This window comes from Falco naumanni, chromosome 8, assembly GCF_017639655.2.
Source record: "Falco naumanni isolate bFalNau1 chromosome 8, bFalNau1.pat, whole genome shotgun sequence".
Classification (NCBI taxonomy): domain Eukaryota; kingdom Metazoa; phylum Chordata; class Aves; order Falconiformes; family Falconidae; genus Falco; species Falco naumanni.
Window position 1 is genome coordinate 13,224,674 of NC_054061.1, and position 25,358 is coordinate 13,250,031.

General features: G+C 43.6%; 1 protein-coding gene and 1 long non-coding RNA gene across 3 annotated transcripts in view; one reads left to right on the forward strand and one right to left on the reverse strand.

Moving 5' to 3' along the window:
• The first annotated feature begins 4,102 nt into the window (after positions 1 to 4,102).
• On the forward strand, positions 4,103 to 17,990 carry LOC121093136. 2 transcript variants are annotated; one of them, XR_005829492.1, is made up of 4 exons: positions 4,103 to 6,770; positions 8,610 to 15,056; positions 15,936 to 16,064; positions 16,759 to 17,990. It is a non-coding gene; the product is annotated as an uncharacterized LOC121093136 (long non-coding RNA). The 2 variants fall into 2 exon arrangements; XR_005829491.1 differs by having other exon boundaries at positions 8,610 to 16,064.
• A 2,615-nt stretch (positions 17,991 to 20,605) lies between these two features.
• The window catches only part of ATP10B (ATPase phospholipid transporting 10B (putative)), a 62,495-nt gene continuing 57,742 nt past the window's right edge, over positions 20,606 to 25,358 (reverse strand). The window contains exon 23 of the mRNA XM_040604862.1: positions 20,606 to 24,507. Within this exon, the coding sequence (XP_040460796.1) occupies positions 24,003 to 24,507 (505 nt within the window). The 3' untranslated portion in view covers positions 20,606 to 24,002. The remainder of the gene's footprint in view (positions 24,508 to 25,358) is intronic.

A 25,358-nucleotide genomic window follows, 5' to 3' on the forward strand; every position in this document is an offset into this window, starting at 1 on the left:
AGTGGGTTTGTCCACAGCTGGGTAGAAAAAGGGGGTCTTTTTCCTGGACCTGATCAGAGCAGGATACCATGTGGTTTAGCTAAAGGACACAGCGCTGAGGGATGGAGAAAGGGAAAGAGGTACTGACTGAAACCAGCCCCTCCAGGGGCACCGAAGTCACATAGTGCCCCCAGCTCTTTAAGCCTGTTTACAAATACTGGAAAGCAAATAGGACTAGACTTTTTTTGGGGTATTCGTGTTCAGACTCCCAAAGGAGCATGGCTATAGGGATCCACCCATCTTTGGGATGATGCAAAGGGGTGGCTGGTAACAGGGGAGAAGGGCACTGACTGTGTCTTTGGTGTCCTGGGCGCCTAGAGCAGCTCATGGGCAGGACGGAGGGCCTAAGGCAGGGGAGGGCAAGCTCCTCAAGTGGGGAAACCATTTAAACCTGTATCTCCTCTGCTTCCTGGGCAAGTGAACTAGCAACAGAAACATGGAGGAAGGGGGAAAAGACAGCTCTGCCCTTTTATTGCCATCTGCATTTATGCTCCTGAAAACCCCATGGGAATGCCCAGGAGGTACTTACTGCTGATAAGAGGCTCTGTCTGGGTGGACCTGCCCCATGTCCTTCTGCCAGCTGCTGGGTTTTAGATCTTGCAGCGCTGCTTCTAGAAGAAAAAAAATGCGGAGTAGTTGCACAGAATTTTGTTGTCTTGATTTCTGTCGTATATATCTTATGCTGTGTTGGTGCTGCTACATAAATCTGCTGTCTAACACCTTCTCATAGCATTAATAGGGTTGTTGAGCCTTCAACATTTTTCACACCTGACAGTTTCTTAGAATGCATCAATTATTTTCCTACCTGTGTTCACAGTTTTGTTGTCATTTGTAAAAAAAAAAAAAAGAAAGAAAGAAAGAAAAGGATTGATTTTATTTTTGATTTAAACAGAAGAACTGAAGTCTTTCTTAGCCTTTATATAAGCATAAATGTGAGAACTACCAAAGCTGGTAGTGAAATCTGAACTGGTGAACTGCTGTTTTCAGGCCAGCAGGTGTGAAGCAGAAGAATCAGGACAAGAAATTCATACTGAAAATGAGATGAAAAAAATCACTACCTGTTAGTGCCGTTTCTAGCTGCAGTGATGCACCAAAGCTAGAAATTTTAAACACCCACAAATACACATAGAAAATATTCTGTCCTGTAATGTTTTACTGATGTACACTGGGTGAAGTTTATCTTGTGCTGAGAAGCAGCTGGCTTCTCCCATTCCTCCTTTCCTTCCTTAGCAATTCGGTTTTATTTTGCCACCTGCCTTTTACCCCAGCCCCCCCCCGCCTCAGTTTCTCTTAATTCCCCTGCTCTCACCATCAGATACCACCTCTCCTCCAGCTTAACACTGGAATGATGTCCTGGAGGTGGCAGGTTGGTGAGACCTTCATGGCACCTTCTGCTGTCTCTGGTGCTTCTGGGATGGCACCATGGCACGCAATGGCAGGTGGGGTCTTGTCATACTCAGGAGCCCTGCTATAGCCCTCATAATAGACTTTTTTTTTTTTTAAAAAAAAAAGGAGAGAAAAAGGTTTTTGTCCTGGTGTACCTTGTACTTTCCCTCAGTAGTGTCACACACACATTTACTTGGCTTCTTTCTTGCCCTTACACACATAAAATAGAAAGCTGGCAATTTTAATAGGTATAGACTTTTCTGCCTAATTGAGATTAACGTAGACAGTTAAAGTGTTAGCACAGGAGCTGAACCTTGGTGCTTTTGGAATTGCTCATCTATTTGCTGGGTCAGGTTCTGATTACTTACTTTAACACTTAGGTGTTTGCACTGCGATGTCACGGGATAGACCTGCTTATGCAGTCCTGCCCTTCACAGCGTGCACTGGGAGAGAACCCCCCCACGCGTCCATGTGCGCGCACCCTGCTGCCCCTTCTCCCTCTGATTTACATGCTTTGCTCTACTCCCAGGTGTTGCATAAACTGTGAGCATCGCACATCCTTCTCCGGTCAGGGAACAGTACGACTTAGCAACCTGCCCCTATGGAGCCCCCCGGTCCTCTGGCTGCCTGTGTGGGTGACTCGAGATGCTGCTGCCCTCTGGGTGAAGCGGAGCAATAAGATGACTCCAGAAGAGGTAGACGTTGCATTGAATTTGTAGTGGTGGCAGCCACTGGTAACTGCTGGGTTGGTGACCTTGAACAAGTCACCTTCACCCATGCCTCTGCCATCGCCAGAAACACACACCTTTGGAAGAGCTGTCCTGCTGATGGTGAACTCTTTAAGGAGCAGAGGTGAATTTTCTTAGATTTCTTTTTTGTACTTTTGTGCTTTTTGTGTGTGGTGAGGCACTGACAGCATTCTTGTGCACCAGCCTGTGCTGGCTCCAGGGAGTGGTGGGACCAGAGGAAGCAGGGCAGGGAGGGCAGCCGGTGGCCCCTTGGCCATACCCTGAGCCCCGCTCCCTGCTGGAGCCTGTTTTGCCTTGCTGGATGCTTCCAGCAGAGACCCAGCCCTGCAGGAACGCTGAGCTCTGCCTGCAAATGGCAGCCAGAGATGGCTGGACGCTGCTCGCCCTGCGCAGGCTGTGCTTGGTGCTGCAAGACGTGAATCTGGAGGGGACCGTAGGGCTCTGCACCCTGCAGCCCCACTGTGTTTCCCAAGAGGTGGCTCTGTCTCCAGCTACCCTCCCCCCGCTCCTCCATCTCAGGTTCAGGGTGCAGAGGTCCCTGCTGGCCCTTCCCATCACGATTTATCAGAAAACCAAATTGGCCTTGCAGTGGAAGCAATTTGAGACATGGCGGGATGCGTCGGGAGCGGGGTTTGGCACCTGGGGGAGCACGGTCCATCTGTAGCTCCAGCCAGCACCGCTGCTCCCCAGAGCTGGGCACATGGCCGGGGCGGTGGGCACATGGCCGGGGCGGTGGGCAGGCGGCAGCGAGGAGCAAGAGAGCAGCAAAAAACACCCAGGGAAATTATTTACGTGACTTTGATTTCTGCGCAAATCTTGCCCTAAAAAGGGCACAGCTGTCACTCCATTTGTCAACATCAGCAAGTAATTATGTAAAGAAAAACATCATTGTACTTTTGACTTTGATGCTTGTCGTATCGGCCAGAGACCGATAGATGGACCACTTGGATTATGCGAGGTAATCGCGTGGTGTGAATGCGCAAAGCTGGAAGGGCTCCTCTGGCTTCAGCTAAGCTTGTTATTTTTTTCCCCTAATAATAGAGTGAGAACTGAGAAAAAGAGAGAAAATTAGGAGTAGAAAAAGCAGCTCCTCTTTGTTGAATAGACAGTTTAATTTATTCCTGAGCACAATGTACCTGAAGAGTGATAAGAAACAACTTTGATATCATGCTAAATAAATAAAAAATAGGTTACATAACCTAATTTTCTCTGGGTCTTACAGCAGTTTCTATTTTATCGGCTTGCATTTAACCGGAGCAAAATTAATAAGGTGAGAAAAGTAAGGCTGCCTCGAATACCATGAGATTTCTTAAAAAGAAAGCATCTGTAAGCTATTTATTTTGCATGCAGGTCGCCGTGTGGCAATTCAGGGGGGCTGACCTCCAAGAGAAGCTGATGCTGGGTGGGTGAAACTGAAGGCTGGGTCCCCGGGCTGGACCTCACCGGCGGGTGACACTGAAGGCTGGGTGCCCAGGTCCCCCAGCTGGACCTTGCTGGTGGGTGGCACCGAAGGCTGAGTCCCCAGGTCCGGGGGCTGGACCTCACTGGTGGGTGACACCGAAGGCTGGGTCCCCAGGTTGAACCTCACCAGCAGAGCGCGTGGCCCCACATGTGGGACCTCGCAGCAGTGCTGGGGCCAGTGCAGCTGCTGGGGCTGGGCACATGGCCACCCACGGCTTGGAGGTGAGGGAACCAGGGGAGGAGACATGTCCACCTGTGCTCAGTGCTCCCAAACCTCGCAACTTCTCCCAAGATTTCAGCGGCAGCTGATTAAAACGATTTAGTCTGTGTGAGAGCACAAGAAGCCCTTTAGTTAATAATTTCCTCCTATTCCCCCCTCTCCTCCCCCAAGAACTAAGGAGAAAAGAGAGCAAAAGCTGAAATAAATGTTTGTTTTTATATATTTCCAGAATTTGGTTCTGTTGGCTTTAGAGATGAACCAATACTACAGCTGCAGCAAGTGGAGATGGTGGCAGCCCCGTGCCTCCCTTCTCCGTAGTGACCAACCTTCACGTGCAGGAACACGGAGCCCACCCGTCTGTCACCAGCTGGAGGTGCCTTCAGGCACGGCTTTAGCCTTTTTGGCTTGGGGTACGTTTTAACTCAGTCTGGAAGGAACAGAGGGTATGAGGGTTTAGATGTAAAATTCCCCATTAAGCAGCAGTGGTGGCAGGCGATTTTGTTGCGTTTTGGTTTCCTGTGGCATTGCAAAGGAGAGGGGCAGCTGGGGAGGCTCCTTTGCAGCAGTTTTTCTTTTGACAAGTCCAGCTCCCAGTCACCCAGAAGGGTGTCACCGCCTGGCTGGGGAGGGCGAGGGGGAATCGCATCAGTGCAGAAACAGCCTGCAGAGCTGCAGCAGGTCGTACTGCAGCAATGTCTTTTGGACTAGATGTTTCCGAGGGGCTTAAACTGCTCGAGTGAAGGGGCTGTGGAGCTGCTGTGCATGCACGTGCACACAGAGCCTATCTGGCTTTTCTGCCCTTGGGCTGAGCTTAAACGCTCCTGGTAATGGGTAGACCTGATGCCAGGAGTGCCCGGGAGCTGGCTCACCCCCTTGCCAGCCGTGATGCCTGTCTGCCAGCCGCCGGTCCCGGGGCGTGACTAACTCGCAACGGTCTGACGTGGAACTAAGCCTCTTACTTTATGTCTTTTGTAACCCTGCTGCTGGAAGTAAACTTGTCTATGCAAACTGTACATCAGCAAACAGTGACAAATGTGGCCTGGTTCCTCTGGCGTTAGGCATTTACATTGGCATTTTCTGAGCTTTGGAAGAGAAAAATGGGAATGGGAAAATAAATTAGGGGTGACGTCACTTGGATGTATCTTTTTTACAAAAGGAAGAAACTCTGTGGTTGTGCAGCATGTTGAAGGACGCTAGCCTGAAAGAGGCAATGGGTGCTTTTGGCTGGCTCCCTGCAGTGTTTACTGCTTTCATGCCGCTCACATAACGATCCAGCTTGCATGTGCGTGGCTCAGCAAGTCATTATATAGTTCCCTCAGTGGCCCACAGCGTGCCAGTCTCACTGCCTGTCCCACAGTGCCAAGTGGCAGACAGACAGGGCTTATGGGCAGACATTTGCTGCGCACTCCTGCCATCAGGCCAAGGGCACCTCTAGCCCGAGTCGTGTCTGAGAGGTGAGCTGGAGCAAGCTGGGGGTTTGCTTCGTGTAATACGACCATTGCCACCGATTTACCTCTGCTGTACCAACAGGCCTTCTACCATAAACAAGATCGTGCAGGAGCATAGCAGGCTGCAGATACGCTTTGCACTAGATTGTGGTATAGAAATATATTGCAGATGGTATTTACTTAAAAGACAAGTAAATTTTTATTTTTGTGTCTGCTTGGAATAAACCTAATTAAAAGCTAAGCAGAGTGTTTTCCTCTTCACTTAAAATATTACAATTAGTGGCAACATCTGTGTTGCACAATTTATTATTTGTATGTGCAATGTTGTAAAATACACTTCCCCAACATTATAAACTGGCATACAAAACCCCTGCAACTAACTAATTAAACAACATTAAAATGCTAATCTAATTTGGAGTAAGAGAATTCAATATAATTTTTTGTCTTTAAAGTGTTTTCTTGTTCTATTACAGAACCCCAGGGAAATTGTGCTGCGGTGTGAGCTGGGGGGGCAGTCCTTTTGCTATAGAATCCATATGTGAGTTCTATAAAATACAGGCTGACAAATCAGTTGAAATCAACATTGGGATGTTTGAATTGGAGATGTGTCCTGTGGGTGGTCCTCAAATCGACAAGATATGCGTGAAACAAGACTTCAGGGGATCACAGTCACTGTCCTGAGTGGCACAGGGAACAGACTTCAACTCTACACCTTACGGTACATGGTGAGGACAGTGGCTAAAGAAGTAATTCTTCTCTGGCATAAAATACTGTTTTCCCACAGCCTTTTATCCCCAGAAGTTACCTAACGCAGAAGGCAGTGGGAGTCCTCGCTGCAAGGACAGAAAGGATTGCTCACAGCGTACAGCTCTGTTAATCCTTCTTTTGAGCTGGTGTTGCATTCAGTCCCTCTTCCCTCATCTCCCACCTCAGCCAATGCCTTAAACTGTTCCCCCCACTTCCATCCATCCTGGTGTTAAACCCCAGTGGTGGTTGCACCCTCCTGGGAGGTGTGGTGCTTCCAGAAGACCTTTTAGTCCCATGCCTTAAGGTGCATGGGCAGGAAGGTGGAGAGACACGGGAGCCAGAGTAGCTGCTCATCCTCTGGTGTCTGGTGGGAGCTTGACCCAGCCGTGGTGTGACTCACACACTCAGGAGACTGATTAAGCAGAGGAATACCTCTGCATGGGTTATAAATAGCCTAAGGAGTGTAGCCCATCTCAAGTCAAAGTCAAAGGATGATCTCAATTGTTGTCTCTAGCAGCTTAAATCAGCCTGTGTGTCTTTGCCCGGAGGTGGATCAAACAGGAGCAGGTGTAAGAGCAGGAATAGCTGCGAGGAGAAACTCCTTCCCTGGGGAATTTCACCGGCAACTGTCCTCTGCCAGTGTGTTACCTGATTGCAACGCCAGCCTGGCATCGGTAACTCCGGATGGAAACACAATGTCAGCGTGGTAGTAGACACACTGTGAGTAAGCTTGCAGGTAGGACCCTTCGGACCATGTATGCTTAACCTTAGGTGATGGATGTAGCTGGGGTACAAGGGAACAACAGCCTTTTCCACCACTGCAGCCAAGTTTATCGGGGATTGTAAATTGATCTGAGCCGCTTAGATGCCTACAAGTACAGCCCTGCTTTTAGCGAGCAGAAGTGGCGACACATCAATAGCAGGTCACTTTTGGAAAGACCCATTAACCCCACCACCACTTTTAGTCTGGAGATACTCACTGGGGCTTTGCCTCATCTGTGTGCTTTTAACCTCAGCTGCGAGCTGTTTCTCAGCTCTGGGAGTTGATTGCGTTCCCACTTCTACTTAAGCTGGCAGAGTATCTTCATACAGCCCATTACAGCTGCCAGTCATCTAAATTACATAATTTGCATTGATTTGATTAATACAAAGAATTTTTAGCCATTTAGAATGGAAACAGATTTTCCATGGCCATTATGCACACAGAGCCTGAGATGAAGGTGTGTTGGGCTTTTGTTGCCTTCCAGACATCTCCATCACCGCAGGGCGGGTGCACAGCACCTCACGGGGGTACCTCACCGTGCAGCCAGCTGGGCACGTTCCGGGGTATTCCTGCTTGTTTCCCACCCCCCAGCAATCATCTTATCAGTGCTGTATTTTCTGTGCACACTTGCCACTTTTCTTCCATCGATGAAATGAAAGACAAATACCTGGTGCTATGACATAACCACAAGAGAAAATATTAAACTGAAGCTTATCACCTCATCAGGCTATGGGTTGCAAAGTATTTATACGACAAATCAAAGTATTTTCCTCTGAAATGAAGCCATTTGTCTCCCAAATGGGGACCTCCCTCTGATGAAGGTATCCCAACTTCCATTAGGGTTACAGCTTAACTTCAACACCCCTTCTGTGGAGAAATGTAATGATAAAAAAAGTAGAAAATTGTCTTTTATTGCGTCAGCAAAAGGAGGGGTGAAGTGAGAAACGGAAAGCTCACTTAAAAAAAAAAAAAAAAGGCAGAGATTGTTTCTATTACAGATGGAAGGTGGAACCAAAAACTCTGGAAAACCACCTCAGACACCATACTGATAGATTCCCTCAGTGATTAATTAGTTTGTCAGAAAAGAAACCAAAAAGCAAACTACGTTTTTCGCTGTTTCTTTTGCCGGATCCCATGGTGTGCTCTTGGCGATCCCAAGGGGCTGCCGCCTGTCACAAACCACCTTGTTCTGGTGCCTTCTGCTCAGTCCCAGGCTGCTCCCGCCTACAGAGAGCACGGAAAGATAACAGAGACACCACGACGCCCATGGGGAACCGCTATCATTGCGGGGGAATGATCACTTTACCTTTTATTGCACTCTGTTTTGAGGCAGCAAGGCTTCTGCTACTCAGTTCTTTTTGCTGCGGTCTGCATTGGTCGGTGGCCTTAGGACAAAAGGAGTTGCTCATTCTCTGTCATGAAAAATATCCCCTGTCTGGAAGGGAGCTGAGGACAATGGAGGAGAGGGAAAGCGGCGTGATGAACGTGAATTGCCTCTCTGATCTGGTTTGGTTTCATCCTAGTCTGTGGAGAAGGAAATTTTCTGACCGCCTGCAGCAATGCCAGAATTAGACAGTTTTTAATTACTGTCAGTCATTATATGCATTTGTTAAATAGCCAGTGGAAGAGAAAAAATGCTCAGTAAAATTTTTGTTTCATGAGGCAATGGGAAGTTTGCAGCATAAAGAGATGTGTATGCATGGGTATCAGACCTTGTGGTCTGATATGTTCTTAAGGGAAAAAAAATACCATATTTAACAACTGTGGTAGTAAATAGTGCTTTTGTCTTGTGCTAGAACCCCGCAGACCCTGTCACCCTTAGCACACAGGAGCACCTGCCTGCTGCGAGCCCTGCGCACCTGCAGCTCTGTGCTGGATGCAGCACCTCGGCCCTGCTCATCGCTCAGCTGTGGTAAGAAAGATTGACAAAGATAGAAATGGAAATGATACAACACTCAAGGAATAATCTGCGTCCTCACTTGTGGAGTGAATCTGGGAGTAAAATCTTCTGCCCTGCCAGTCTGATCCTGCTGGCCCTTCCTGCAGTGGGCAGGAACTGTGGGGCAGCCTGGTGGGCTTACAGATGTGCATAGAGCCATGCTGCCCCCGGGAGTGAGGGGTCAGGGGCTTTTTTTGTGATTCCTCAAACTGCTGCTGGAGGCAGCTTGCTCTGAAGAAGTCCTGCTGCAAGCTTGGGCTCACTCTCCCAGCATTCAGCACGGCCCATGCTTGCCTCCCGGGGCACATTGGAGCACCCTGTCCCCACTGACTATGCTGCAAAACACGGCATGTTGATCTCCTGCTAAGGAATCAGCTCCTCAGCCTGTCCTTTCTTTTTCTTGCTCCTATTTCTTCTGGTCTGGGGGTCCCTGGGGGTGTGCAGAGCGGGACACAGGTGAGATGCTCTCATCCCTGCATCAGCAGGATGAGCCCAGTGCCATAAGCATCTGAATGCTGGAGTGGGAATCACGAAATCTGAAATGTATTTCAGGCTGATGAAAGAGCACTAGCTGTGCCAATGATGTTTAACAAAATGCCTGTTTGTCCTGGGTCAGTAGGCACCAGAGGCAACCACCCGTTCCTGCCCATCTGCTCCCCGGCTGAGCAGCCTGGACCTGACTGCCAGCCAGGCTGTTAGGTCATCCAGCTGCCATCGGATTTCTTGGAGGCTGAAGAAACCAGAGTCCTCCCAGAAGCAGAAGAAAGCCTCGCCACGTTATTTTAATAAGGTTTGACGTGTGTCCTTCATGGCCAGACTTTCTGGCTGCTGCTGCTGACAACTTTGTCCAGGAAATTGGGAGCATTTTTCTCTTGCACTTAAGTGGGAAGGGAAAAACGTGTGTGACTGGGACCTGTGTTTATCAATGTATGGAAAAGTTGGTTGGTGCCAAATAGTCAGTGACTGCTGCCCCAGCCTTTAGATGTACAAAGAAGGTATTACACGGGATCAAGAAATGAAATCTAACCAAAATAAATCTCTGAGGCTTGCATGGCTTTTGGCATGCAGGTAGACAGCCGGCTGCACCCCGGCTAACTTCCCTCTCTCCATTGCCTAACCAGCACCATGCCAGGGAAGGGAGCATGCTGGAGTTGTGTGCCCCTCTATCCAATGGGGATATGCTTGTTAAAAAAGAAAAAAAAAAAGGCAGCAAAGGTATCACTTGTGCCCGCACCGGGTAGAAATGATGGGTGCCGTTGAGCCCAGAGGAGCTGTGCCACAGTTGAGCAGCCATGTACCCAGCCTGCTGATTCTCAGTTTTAAGTTTTTTGGGTTTTAATCACTCAAACAGATTCCTCTTTTCCAGGCTCAGATTTGATTCAAAGCACTGTTAGGCTTCTCAGCTCTATTTTGGATCAGCTTGTTCAGACAAGCCTGCAGGCAGATCCCATTAGCACCTGCTCTTTCCTGCCTTGGTGAAGCCCCTTTGGTGACCTGGAGGGTGAGGATCGGCTGGAAGCGTAAACTTGGAGGCAACCGGTGACTGCAGCGGTAGGCACACGTGCAGGGCCCAGCTAATTCACCCACAGAGGCCGTGTAGATAAAGAGAAGATATCACAAATAGCCAGACAATGCAATGCAATATGTACCCACTTGTTGCTTTTTCGAGAATATTTGCAGCTTCTATTGCCTTTACTTTTAGTAAACACACTGATGCATTACATGTCTGATAATTCTTGGGGAAGTTCCCTGTCTAAATTTTTTTTCTTCTGTGAAAGCTTTTAATAATTCAAATCCAACCTAGAAAATTGCCACAAGGAACACTGTCTTCTCAGCTGGGCAGAGGAGAGCCTAGACCCTGCCTCTCTGATGCTGGACTACTCAAGACTCCCCCTTACAAATTATTAGGCCTAATTTAGCTTTTATTAATTCTACTTTTTCCTAATTTTAATTCCTAGACCGAAGAGACTGGCTGGTTGACATGATCCTCACCACAGCTGATCCATCAGCCAAAATCAGCCTAAGTTTTGCTGACCATCACGCCTGTTAATTTTGGCTAAGCTCTTCCATATACAGGGAATTATCTGCTCCATCCAGGCAGGTCTGGCAGCAGTAATTCCATGGGAAGTCACTGGGTTTCAGCACTACAGACCGCCGTGATGCTCCGTGCCTCAATCTTCAGGTGGGCTGGCGGAGCAGAGGAGGTTATGAACTCACTGAAGAATAAGGAGTTATACATACTAGGAGGTATTTAATAGTATGGGCAAAACTTAACAGGTAATTCTTTGTTAACATAAGTACCTGGAAAAACATACAACTTATCTAAAATAATATACATAGATACATGCATACATATATATGTATATAAATCTTATGGGTATGAATGTTTATAATTCAAAGCAGGGATACTGGAAGTGCACACCCTTGCTCCCCAGGGTTACAGTATTTCATGATTACTCAGTTTAAATCCTCCCACTACCTAACTACCAGGATGAAAATTATTTTTTGGTCCCTTTCCTCCTGTACAGTGTTAATTTTTTAATGTCAAATGCAATGCTTTTGACACTCACAAAAAGTATTAATTTGTAAATTAATTTATTTATAGGCTTCTCTATAGAGTTCAGCACCGTCAGTTCTGAATGCCCTTCAAAAGTTGCTAGGTGACACTGTCATACCTCAGTTTGATGAACAAATGAGAGCTTGTAATATTGGTGCAGTGACTTCAACCAAACATCCTGCTTTCATTTTGATAGAGGCTTTTTTTTTTTTTCCTTGCAAATCACTATAGGTTTGTTACGAAATGCGAGCAAGCTCAAATTATATTTTTCACCAGTTATTATTTAGTTCATAAATAAACTGGTTCATAAAGGCAATGCAAATCTTTCAGTGTTGTCTTCATGGAAATCAGAGCAAATTCACATATTTGCATGAGCAACAATATTCATAGACGGATCCAGAAAAAAAAAATATTCACAGCTTCTAACCTGAATTGCATTTATCAAAGATGTAGCTAATTCCTTGTTCTTCTGCCTGCACTGAAATGGAGTACAGCTACCTGGAGGGTGCATCGTCTTTGTAATGCTCCTGCAGGTTCAGGGAGGCTGGTTAAAACTCCACATGTGCAGTGGAGCTGGAGCCAAGGTCCTGCACACAGAACAGGAATGTGTGTGTGTACATACCTGCTTGTGAACCCAGGACAAGAAGTCGGTGCTGACAATATGGATCCTAATTCAGAACAAGCATACTTTTTTTCTGGCTTCTTCCCAGAACCATAATGTATTAGTATTAGAGTTTTATGGCATGGAAGGATGAAAAGAGCAAACACCCTTTTATTCACATATTTGTCGTCCTTCTGTTTCGTTTTTTCTTAAACATTTCCCTCCCTGTTCTGAACTGTTCTGAAATAGGAACATTGCTACGCTGACTTGGTGTTCACAAGGGTTTCCACTTACGTGGGATTTGTGAGAAATGTGTTTCTAACAATTTTCCTGCAGGCAGGCACCTATGGAGCTGGGAAACGCCTCTCAGTGGGGCTCATCTGCAGCAAAATTGTGAGTCTGAAAAGGGGCCGTCAACGGGCTTTCAAGGCTTTGGCCTGGCTCTCTCTGGCAACATTTTTGTGATCCAAATTGGCATCCATTGGAGATGTGTTCCTGTGCAGGGTAAACAATAGCTTAAAGCAGCTGCTAATTACCTCAGCTCCGCTCTGTTCCTGCTTTTCAAGTCTAGATACCTCCTTCAGAAACAAGAAGCAGAAGGAAAACATCCAAGCAGAAGAATCAGAAGGCAAAGGAAATGGATGGGGATTGCAAGTGAAAAATTAATGAGGAGAGACCTCGTTTCACAAAGCTTACGTAAAGCTGGGCTGCATCTGTGCGAGGAACAGTGACCCAGAAACGGAAATCTGTCAAAATGTAGAGCAAGGTGCAAAACTCGGTAGCCTCTTTCCCTCTGGGATGCACCTACACTCACAAACAGGGAACCCTTGTTTATGGCCCCTGTGGGCTCACCTGTGAAGCTTCTGCTTCATTTTCCCTCCCCTCTGGCAGGTCCCAGCTCAGGAAGCAGCTGGGAAGGATGTTCGCAGAGAAAGTTGAGGCCGAGTGAGAGTCCACAGAAACTGTGCAAAAAAATCTCACATTTGTTTGGGAATATCAAACCTTCTTATGAATCTATTTTTCTTCCATCCATTCATCATATAAAAAAAATATATATATATGTTGTATATATAAAAGTAAAAACCCACTTAACTTCTGACCAAGATGAAAACCTTTGTAACACCACTGCTGCTCATCTGGCTGCCTGATGAGAATTCCCTTTCTGGAGAGCTTGGGATTGTTCCCAGCATAGATAAGCAGGTAAAAATCTGTGTTTGCAGGTGTAGCAGAAGTCTGCAGAAAATCATTCTTGCTGGAGGAAAAAAAAAAAAGGGAAAAAAATAAAGGAACCTGGATAATACCAAAAAGGATGGGGAATATTTCTCATTATTTTACAATTCCAGCCCTCAATTATTGGGTATCTCCTTTTGTAGCCGATGCTAGAAGAAAAAGACCATTAGTACCCTGCATGACAGGGCTGATGTTTTCACCCCAAATGCTTGCTACTTAATACCTGACAAACAGGACTCTTCACAGGTTCCCGGGAAGAGAGAGATGCATCTGCAGGAGTGCCAAATCAGCTCGTTAGTCTGAATGACACCTCTTGCTTACCTGCCTCTTGCACTGAGTGGAAACCCGGGAGAATTATTTAAAATGAAAACTTTTGTCTTCTATATTAAGAACATCTTAGGTAATACTGAGCAGCTCACTCTCTGCCATTAACGGGTCTCCAGGTATTAACACAGCACTTATCTCTCCTGCCAGTCTTTGCAGTTCAAATAAAGGGATCGAGGTATCATCTGCTATTGCATCGCATAAGCTTTTTCTCTGACAAGCATCATCCGTTAGATTGTTTCCAAACCAGAAAGGACAGCTGTCAGCCGCCTCCCAGAATGGATTCAAAGGCTATAATCACGAAATCTTCTCCAAGAAGTTGTTCAAAGCTGGTGCTTATCGCTCTTCAAAAGACTGCAAAGACAATAAACTAGTCAATTTACTGGGAAAGGTGCAATCTGAGTATTTAGTGTCTTGTTAATATTGACTGGCAAGACTTAAAGGAATTGGAATGCCATGGATGTCAGCTGCTAGACTGGCAGGGCATGAAGCAGTGATGACAAATATTTGTAGTTTCACAAGAGGCTACTTCTACTTTATTTTCCAAGGTGTTAACTGCTGAAATTAATAATGTTTAGAACTTGCACTTTGCGAATCCGTTCAGGTTTCTCTTAATTGCTGTTTGTTCTCAGAAGGCTGCAAGGAACCCCCGCATAATAATGGGGATTTCTCCTGATGAATCTGATCTGGGCTCGCTCTGCATTTGGTGCAAGCATCTCCTGACCTCTCCGACTGCCCCACTTCTGCCGGCATCCCAGCCAAGTGATGAGTTACAGCATGCTTATCCTCATATCGCTTCTCCCAGGCTGGCCAAAGGATCGTTATTTTCACTTACAGCCTGGGAGAACACCCACAGAGAGACGGCTCCCCACCTTCTGGAAGGTATTTAGCTCTGTCAGCATCACTGAGTGGCACCTGCAGCTGATGAACCCTGAGGTGACAGGTTCATCTTCCCACGGGAGAGCTGCCCAGGGCCAGACCCCCCTGGGGGACCTCGGCTGATGACCAGCCTCACCCTGGTCAGTTTAGGGTATTTATGTATTTTGCTTTTCTTTAAGAATGCTGTTGCAGAGGGAGAGGCTAGTAAACCACCTGTGGCATCATTAGGTCTACAAAAATACATAGTTCCCAAATTCTGGTTTCTTTCCATTTTAGCAGCATGTTGACCCATTTTGCTACAGGCACCTGCGTCTTTCTGATCCTGGGACCCCTGCGCTGAGGGAGGAGTGTCCCTAGGGGCTGGCTCAGGAAAGCCTGGGTAGCCAGCAAGTGACTTCTTAACCTCAAGATACTAATTAAAACATGCCCTTGAGTCATTTCCAAGTCGGGTAACAAAACAAAAAGCCCCAGAAGACCTGGAGAAGGGTGGATGTTCAGTAAATAACAACACCTATGAGACGGTACTGTTGGTGACAGGAAGATAGTTTCAGTTGATAGAGCTTAAAATCTTAGTGAAAGTTGTTTAAAACCACTTATGTGCAGTTTCTTTCTCAGAAATCCAGGTGAACTGTTCACTTTCCTCTTCCCAAATACCTGATTATTTCAGAGAGTTGAACGATTAGTGACTTAACAAAGGAAGAACTATAGCCAAGGTAATAACAGTATTTTTACAATAAATTTTCAGCTTTGCCTTTTGTGAGCTGAAACAATCTTTTCGATGGTGACATACAATTGATTAGACCTAGATAAGCAGTATTAAGCAGAAAAAATATTTCTTGAATGCAGGCATTTAGGGGATTCTGAGTAATTTCCTATCCCTTATCATCTTTAAAAGGATTTTCATTTATCACTGAACAGCTTATCTAAATAAATTGCAAAACAGAGATTTTCCTGTAAACCATTGACTTTGACTATCTGCCTTTTTCAAATGCAACTGATTTGCACTTTAACCTATTTCCTGCCTCTTTTTAGGTGATTGTAACTTTCCAGTATGAGAATAAAACTTTATTATATATGACAAATAGAGCATATCTAAGGACATGCTTTCAACAAAATAGTTTTCAAACTTTTGATGTTTGTGGTCATTATCACGAAGGTTAATGATGATAGGAATAATAGCAAGCAATAGGTGCTGAAACTCTTACAATAAAAGAACAGCAAAGTGAATATGAAGCTTTAACGTACCAACATTTCTATGCACCTGTTATCCTATTATTTGAGTCACTCCACAAATTCCATTTTGCTTCAAGATTTCTGCATTTTTATACCAAAAGCATTGTATGGAAAGTCAATATTTTGAAAATGGACCGACCTCATATTAATTTTGCATCATGATAAAAGTTTTGCCATAAGCCACATGATTGCTATTAAATTCATGTTTCTATTTCAGTTGATTTAGAACAACAACAACAAAAAAAATTCTATATACTGGGGTGATACAGAAATCCAGAAAATCAAGACTGTAGTGAAAGTGATGAAACCAATTTAATTATTAAAAAAGTGCAAATATCTAAGAGTTTCCTGTTTCTTAGTACATACAGAACCTTCCTCTGTGCCACTGAATGCAGCAGAGGGTGGTGGGATGCTGCCTGCAGCACAGAACCCACCCCTCCTTTCACAAGAGAATTCTACTGCCTCCTCCAACCTGCACTTCAAGTCCGGTATGTGCTAATGAAATTGCTCTAATAAATGAATGATTACTGATCCAAATATAAAAACATAGCTCCCCTCAGCAGAAACAAAAAATGATGAAGCCCTCTGACAATGAATTCTGTATTTTAAACTGCTGTGATTAAAAAGCCAGCTTCAGAAATACATAATAAATATAAACCAGAGAGAGCTCTTAGAGGTGGGCTATAGCTGATATCCCTGTACAGCCTGTCTTTTAGTTTCTGTGGTTGCTAAGATACTAGCAGTGTTACCTTTCACTATGTCTTTGGGATTTGAAGATTTATATTCTTGCCTACTGTAAAAGTCTCCTCCATGTATTGCATCCATACCTTTACCTTCACCTTTCCCTTCAGAAAGAGTGGGTGGAGAGCTGAGGTCAGATTCTCCGCAGACATAAAGTCTCAGACCTCCAGTTACTCCAGTGGAGCACTACTACCCTCCAACCACTTACAATCTGGCCTGGTAAATGCAACTGCTTTATTTAGAAATTAACAGTTTTGAGGTTGTGTCATAGCAGGTAACATAGACTATTCTGTAAATGCAAATAACTTCACTGTCCTAAAAGATGCCAAAATTATTTATGTCAGCGTTCTCATTTTCAAAGTTAACTTTCAAATTCTACGCTCAAATACTTGCTTGCCTCAATCAAAATAAGTTTGATATCTAAATGGTTTTGTATTTTAGTGCCCTAGCATCAGCCTTGAACCATCATGAAGCCTCCAGGCTGAGGAAGTTATCGCCAGGATTTTATAAATGATGATGTCCATTTCCAGGAGAACTGAAGATGGAATGATTCGAGAGAAATTCATCCTTTAAAGTTCGTCACTCTCACTAGGCATGATTAAACACTATATGATTTAACATTATTTGCTGATAGAAAATCAAAGCATTTGCCCCCAGTATGCTGACATTTACAGCAGTGGAGAACATTTGCACATTTTATGCTTATAACAACAGATGAGGTATGAAATGGATTCTGATAATGATTTGAACACCATGGCAGTCTTGTCATTTATCACAGCATATGAGCTTGCTTTGGATCCCTACCATTATTGTGATATATTTCTATACAGTAGAAGTAAAGAAAAGCTTTATTCCAATGATGGATAGTGGATGAATTTCAAAATTCCAGCAAGCAGGTCCTCTTCAAGCAAGCCCCACTGTAGTGCTACTATAATTTCTCACAGGGTTGTTTGTTTGTGGTGTTGTTGGAGGTTTTTTTTTTGTTTTTTTTTTTTTTTTTTTTTGTTTTTTTTTTTTTAATAAAGACTTGGATGGACAAATAACTGATGTGGATTGTCTGTAACTCCTTCCTACTTCTTACATTTCTGTGAAAGTATGATCTATCACAAATAAACAGTTATGTGGAGTAATTTCAAGAAACTGCAAACCGGTCTGAATTTTAAATGAAAACAAGTCAAATGCACATGTGGTGCCAGAATATTCCTTTTAAATAAGCTGCCTTCAAAATCGGTATTAGGTTTTAAAGTATTTATTTGGTGTGTGCTTGGACTCCTTTATTGAAAGATGCTGGAGAGTTAGATTCCTTTGGGTTGCAAATTTTAGCTTTGGGGTTTTTTTTAGCTGAGAACTAATAGCTGCAAGCACAATTCTGGCTCTTTGATGTCTCTGGACTATATTCCCTCCTTACTGTGAAATTGAAGATTATGAAAAGGAGCAAAGGATCTTAAGAACAGATTCCCATAATTTATATATGTTCACAATTTTTGAGAAATCATATTTGAATCTTTACAGCATTACCTCCACTCAAAATAAGATTAAAACCAAAATTTTTTTAGCCTACTACAAGTGTGGGGCCGTTCTTCACAGTCCTCTGCACTTAACTGAGAACGTGCATGGATGCATACTTTACTCATTTTACTCATAAAACATGTTAGATAGACACTTCAAGCCCTCTGAACAATGCTTTTGTTTGGAAATCTCCGGAAGGCCTTGGACAGGTTCATGTTCTTCCTTTACCATTATGGTGTACTCCTGGTCTTATTAGTCCATCTCCTGCCCTAACCTGCATACGCAGTAACAGAATGAAGGTTCGGCTCTCCTCTTCAAATCTTGATTTAGATCAAGACATTACCGGCCATGAGCTGCCTAACCGTTGTGAAAGAAGAACCGTTCAGATTGAGCACATATAGATGTTTGTTCTTCCGGGAAAAAAGTCTTTAGAATTAACGTATTAACAAAACAAGATAGCCTTTAATAAAATCTAAGTTGAGTTCAGCTGATTTTAAATGAGCTCTGTTGACTTGCCTGCAACTTACTGATTGACATTTGTTATTTTTTGAATAAAAACAATAAATGTGCAGGAGTTCCCTAAATTATCCGTTTGAGGTTAAATCGAAGAATATTAGTAAACCAGGGAGGAATACCTCCATAAAAAAGGAAGGCCCCAGATCTGTTTTGGCTCACCTTCCAATGTATTTTAAATATTTTCCAGTGTTTGGGAATTAAACATTCTTTCCATTTGAGGTTCTTTGGATGCCTACCGTCTCACACAAGGTACAATGCCCTGGAAGCTTAGATTACCTGCTGCCCCCCCGGAGCAGCGCATGGTACCACGAGCACAGCAGCTCTCTAAGTGAAAAGGAAAAAGGCCTAAAAACCTAAAGATCCACCCGAGAAAAGTCTCAGGTGGAAGTTCTGTCCTGCCTTACAAGATTTCTCAGCTTGGTTCCTGAGGAACCATAGCACGTAGTGCTGAATTCCCCTCATCTTGCTCACTGTACCCAGGCCTAAGCCATTGCTGGAAATCGCTGTATCAGGTACTAAAAATCATAAATTAGGAGGAGTTTGATACATCAATAGAAGAAAATGATAACAAGCCAAAATTCATGTACAAGATCCTGTCAGGGTCACTTATGAAAGAAAGTTGAAAAGTGCAACTCTGAGGAAGACCACTTGAGCGAGGCCGAAGGCTGGCACAACCCTCTAAAAATTGATGTCAAGAGAAGACTCGGCCTAAACTCCACCCAGGCCCCACTTAGACTCTGCCCATCATTCATATGCAATGATATGTTGTAATTACATGAATAATATACGAGATGATGTTGCAATCATGTATGTCAAATGTATAAATTAGCCTGTCTCACACCTGTACGGCAGAGCGAGTTTCTGTGGGGCGAATCACCTCCTCCCCTGTGCAGAAAATAAATATCTTGCTGCTAAAAGTACAAAAAGTCTCTTAGCAGTTTTCTTCATTCCAAGGTTTTTCGGCATCAGACGCAGCACGTTCAGCTGGAGAGGCGGCTGTGCGCGCTGAGGGACTGCAGACAGAACGGGGAACAAGGTCTGCACCTCGGAAAGAAAGCATAACCCAGAGCTCTGACAAGTTTGTCAGGGTTATCTGAAGCAGCTGAAGAGGTTATGTGGCTGTTCTGCCACCCTCATGATGAGGGCAATAAGCTGTGACAGAGAACTGGCCCCCAGGGTGGCACTGATGATGCCTGACACCGTGCCCCCTCCCCAGCTCTTGGCTCAGCTTTGTGGGGCTGGACCGATGGCAACGGCAAAGCAGCAGCTAATGACATGGTTTCTGTGAAGTCAAGGTCAAAATTGGGTTTCCCTGGAGCCAAAACTTGACCTTTTAGTTATAGTGATGATCATTTATAGAGCTCTGCTCTCCTGCTGAAGAACACAAGAACCAGCCAAGTTCTTTGGGCAGTAACGTGGAAAGCAACTGCGAAGGGTGCCTGGTGGTGGGAGCATGCTTCAGCAGGTGCACTGGGGATGGTGGATAAATAATCATCGCCTTCAGTGCCTTCTGACAACAGACAGCTACCCCTCTGGTATTTTTGGAAAATAATGATTCAGACTCCATTCAATCTCAACCTTGATTATGTAGCTGAAAAAAAATCAGGTGTATTAAAGAGCTGGGCAGCAAGTTCTGTTCACAGTTGTCTCATGTACCAATAATTGCAGCGAGTTCCAATCACCAGCTATGTCAAAAGTACTTTATAGATCTTCAGTGTTATTTGGTCAGCTCTCTAAATCCCACCCCCTGTGATCATTATCTTCAAGAGGCTCTTGTCTCCACGTTTATATTTTTACTCATCAGTGCCACTTACAAGTACCTAATCATGCCACATCCTGCCTGCAGTTACCTTACTCCTAAAGTAAATAGCTCTGCACTCACCACCTCAAACTGCAATCAAACAAATGAATTAAACATTGCAGCATCAGCCAACAAAGTGGCAAAACACACAAAATTCGTCCTTGGGAAAAGTGGTTTCTGTGCAGGATCACGAAGCACACCTATGTCTAAAGAGTTTGAAACTTGGTTTTGTGTTTCTGAGATATATAAGAAAAGAGAACAAACTGCATTCCTCTCTCTATTCCACCTGAATATTTCTGGATTTTAGACTGCTGTTTAGTTGTTGCTGATATCTAGCCGATAATCAGCTGTAATTGTCTAAGACCACATCTCCAACTTGCTGTGCTGGAAGACACCAATAACGCGCAGACATGTGTATGCATTTCCCTCGCCTTATATTAAAAAAACACCCGAACAACTTACCTCTGTTGAGAACATGATGGATGGCTCTTTATTGACCATTGCAAGCGGCCTGGGATTGCATCTGTTACTCAGCCAGCAGACCTGGTAAGTCAGCTCCTGCTCGCCTCTATATGAGATGCCACCTTCAGTTTGTCATGTAGGTATAGCTCTGTATAGCTCAAAGCACCGTCACATATGCAGTATTATTATTATAATAACAACGTAGACTAAAATAGAAAATATGCATCGATTCCACAAAAATACATTCATTTCAGTGTTTTATAGTCCAAATGTACGAAATGTTGAATATCACCAGACAATACATTAAAAAGTGAGATGCCTGTTCTGTTGTGAAGCATTCGCATTAGAACTAACGGAACTTGTATCTTGATGGTATTATTACATATGTCTTGAAATAAAAAAGCTAGCTTGGAAATCCAGACAGGTCTAAATAACCCATTTAGTAAACACGTTTCCCCTCTTGCAAATGAATGCATCGGAAGGCTTGCTTTCTTGCTGTAGGTTTGCTTTCATTGGAAAACATTTACCTCTAGGTCCTGCTTCCCGAAGGGATTGACAGTCTCATCTAATTTACCTCACGATCAAAGGAAACTGCCTGCTCACCATCTTTTGAACTGGAGATAGTTCACAACCACTGCTCACCCAGGAGCACAGGAAAGATCACACTGTTTAGCAGTGAATGTAGGTCCTGAACTATGGCAGCATCTGCTCTGGGGGAGGGCTGGTGGCGTTATCACCCAGGAGGAGGAGTGTCAGGGGAGAGCTTTGTAAAGCTGGGGAGCCAGCTGGGATGCAGAGGCCAGGTCTTGCCTGATGCTGCCTTTTGTTTCTGGTTGTTTCAGCTTTCTCTCTCCTCAAGGATCAGGGATGCTTTTCCTCTGTTTTGCAAATTCTCCAGGTAAATGGATCTATTGGACCATTTTGTTATCATCTACCACACACAGAATTAACAGATTGTAAGTCTAGCTGTAGAATTATTTAAGACAGCCATGCAAATTTGGATTCTTTCTTTCTTTTAACTGAAGTAACTATTTTTAGTTACAGCCTAGAAGCTACTTAGAGAGGGACTGCCTTCCACTTCTTTCATCCCCTGACAATAGCAGGGACTCCATCACTATAGAGCTTTTAGGGACTATTTTGCTGGAGATAATAAGCAATCCTTCCTTCATTCCCCTTCTTAAAAGGACCCTCCCTTAACTATATGTCATTTCTGAACCTCAGCCCAACTGTCAGGGCAAAATGTGTGGCAGAACGGTTTTGCAGAAGTTGTGATGAGAAAACATGAAATTAATTTTTGACTTTAAATTCAGAGATGTTACAGATCTTCCAGATTTGCTTAAACATATAACCTGTCTGGCCCTTTTCCATATATGCTCAGTCCCACTCCCCACCCCTATCCCCCCTTTAGATAAACTGTTATCTAGTTTTTATGCTAAGCATCCCTACAGCATAGACTACTAGATAGAGGAGTGGCCTCCTAAAACATGGGTTTGTCACTCATGGATGACAGTAGGAAAAGTGCTCTTCTGCCTCTGCTTCGCTCCTCACAACAGCACAGCAAGTCATGACCACATTACATTTATTACTATAAAAACACTTCACATTTTGTAATAAAATTTATAAGAAATCGGCATCTTTAAGTTCAAAGGAAATGGACCGTTTAATGTAAAAACGTGGCTGTGAATCATAAAGGCTTGATCTGGTCCTGTCACCTAATGTCCATTCCCAGCTCGTGAGTAAACAACTGAGCAATCTCACACTCCATTAACAATAATCTCAGCTATGCTTAATTCCCTCCATTTTGTACATCATGCAAAAATTCTCTTTCTGAATTGTTTTACAGCTGACAATTAATACTTTAACAATTGCAGTTCTAGGTATGCTTTTGCTCTGCCCACCAGAAATCCCAGTGGTAGATACGCTACTGAGTTTTGCCTGAGTTGCTTTAAAGTAACATCTTGAAGACTCTACTTACAGTAATTATTATAACACAGAGGTTGAATTAATATGTGCTAAATAGGTTATTAAACAGATCACACATTGTGATAGGTAGTAAATAGCCAAATTAAACAGCTAAATTAATATAGCATGTATAAAAAAGGCTAAAAACCTACTTAAATCAGAACCAGTGACAGATTCACTAAAGTACAGCTGGCTGGAATCTAAAATATAGTTAAGATTTCACCCCACATTGTGAAGAAAAACTTGGGAAGTGGTGTTAACTAGTCAACATTTCTATAAGAAATACCAAAGTCACCTTTCATTGCATTGCAATAGGTAGTGATGATGGTGACGTTTTATTATTTTTTTTTCCTGCATCTTTTTGCCCTGAGATACAGAAAAGGATGAACATATTATGCATATTTTGGTCATTCTACACTGTGTATTTTGCAATGTGATTAGTGACCTTCATATATTGCTTGTCAAAATCTCCATTATTGAGATCTCCATCACCTACTGAATGTAACCAGCTGTGGGGAGGAGCATGATTTATACTTGATTGAATGCAGTGACACTACATAATAATCTAAAGAATGGAAGGAAAAAAGGGAATTTCTAGATGAAAAAGCAAGGACAACTTTAGAATTCTAGAACATAAATCCTCGCATTTGACTTGTTATATCTGTCTGTTTTTGTAGGTATGAAGAAGTAGACTCCACTTATCTCTGAGTTATCCTGTCAGTTCTTGTAGTTCAGTGTTTGCATTCTTCTACTTCATAAACTCATTTGTCCTCTTCTTAACAGCATCAGGTCAAAGCACTGCCTGCATAAAAATACTGAGCTTACTGTTCAGGGAAAACAGACAATAGACCTGCTGTTGCTATATGTATAAAGTCCATATATTAAAAACTGGAACATTCTCTAGTCTCTTTCCAATGCTGTTATTCTGCAAATTCCTTTAGGATCAGGAGGTAACATTTTTTCCCAGGCAGAACTGTGATTTTTAAGTTAGTAAGGTCTTTTTAAGACTTTGATAGTAAAAGCTAGAGTGGGATGTGTTGCTCTAAGACTTGCCTTAATATAGAACGGATTCTCTTTCTATTATCTCAATAGCATAATAACATTGAAACATCACCAGAACAATTATTCTCTATTACCATGAAAGAAAAATATTCCTGATGAAAGAAAGTAATTGTACATTTCTCAGCAACTGTGTGATGCTCTTGTAACGTTCCTCTAATGAGGCAAAACCAGGAAGATCAAGAAGTCATGTCTTGACAAACGCAAACTGTATATGCACTTAGGAAAAACTGCATATTAGAGACGTTACTGCACTACTCCAGATGCCCCTCTCTCCTTTTGCAGTCAGCATCGTGGTTAAGTAGAAATAGACATTTGATTTTCCCTATGGTATCCTTCTCCCCACAGCCTGTGGATCCCATCTCTGAATGTTTCTTCAGAGTGTCACTGCACTCACAGACCGTCGATGGCTTCCATGATTAAAATTGTTAGTGTTATCTTTAATCAGTTTGCCACGGTCCTGTCCAGGAGCTGTTCCCCCGCTGGGTACAAGAGGGTAATGGCTGGAGAAAGGTCCTGCTGAAGAGCTTGTTGCAGTAGTTTCTTCCTCTGCCCACTTATTAAAAAAATAGTAGCCTTCTTCAGGTGTCCACTTCCTGAGAGGATTCACCTCAGAGGCAGCAAGTACCTGACCTGTGTCCCTAGGAGACACAGCTGCTGCTGCTGGATGTAAAAATGGCGACACACATAAATGGCTGATATTTTGGTCAAGGTCATCATTAGATGCAGGTGATGCTACAGGTGCACCAGAAGTAGTTTGTTTTCTTGATCTCAATTTCTGGATTTCAAGATCCTTTTTGTCTTTAGGGAGTTTATCTAGTTGCTGTGCTTTCAGAATCAGAGATGCTCCGTAAGTTTCTCGTAGAGCAAGAATAAAGAACCTGATGAAAGAGGAAGAGAATGGATTCTTACCAGTGGATTATTTCCATAATCTGCATCACATAACACAAATCCAGTTGCTAATTTTCTTGATCTACAGGCATCTGGTAGACACCTTATACCTGGTAGATGAAAGCTGACTCCTGGATCTTAATGCAACATTTAACTACACACTTATCTTGACCGGCAGAGTCAACAACATGTATATAAATACTGAATAAACAATAATACAACCACTTGATGGATGAACAGTGCAAGAAAGACACAGAAGCTCACCAAGAGATGCAATATTTGAGAAGACTGAGATTATATTTATACTGCCAAAACAGGCTAAAGCAGGGATCTTATTTTGATGGATATAAACCTAGAAATTTAAAAACCTCAGCTTGTGGATTTGCTCAGGAACCAGCAAAGGAAAATGTGTCCTACCTGCCCTTTGCAGGACAGAGAACTTATCTAACTATATACTGTGTGCAGTGAGAGAGCACACGTCCTCTCTCGTCATGTTAGTTTTGTCTGAAAAGCAAAGTCTCTTTCAAAGCATCTTTCTATATGATTTGACCTTTACATAGATGGCCTCAATATGCATTTTAAAACAAACATGGGAACCTTTTGAAATTGCATTAAAAAAGCTCCTGTCTTCACATCCTGCTGCTAAATGTATGCATAAATAAGTATAACAAGATTAAAAAGCTTAACAAACTAGACTATGTACAGAAAGGGGGTCTAAGGCAATGGATTTCAGACCTATCTGCACGAGTAGGAGTGGATAAATACATATTTGCTGCACCTGTGCTCAGGCTGGTCAATCCTATAGCATCTCAGGTCTGAGAATTGTGCAACTGCTGGTTAC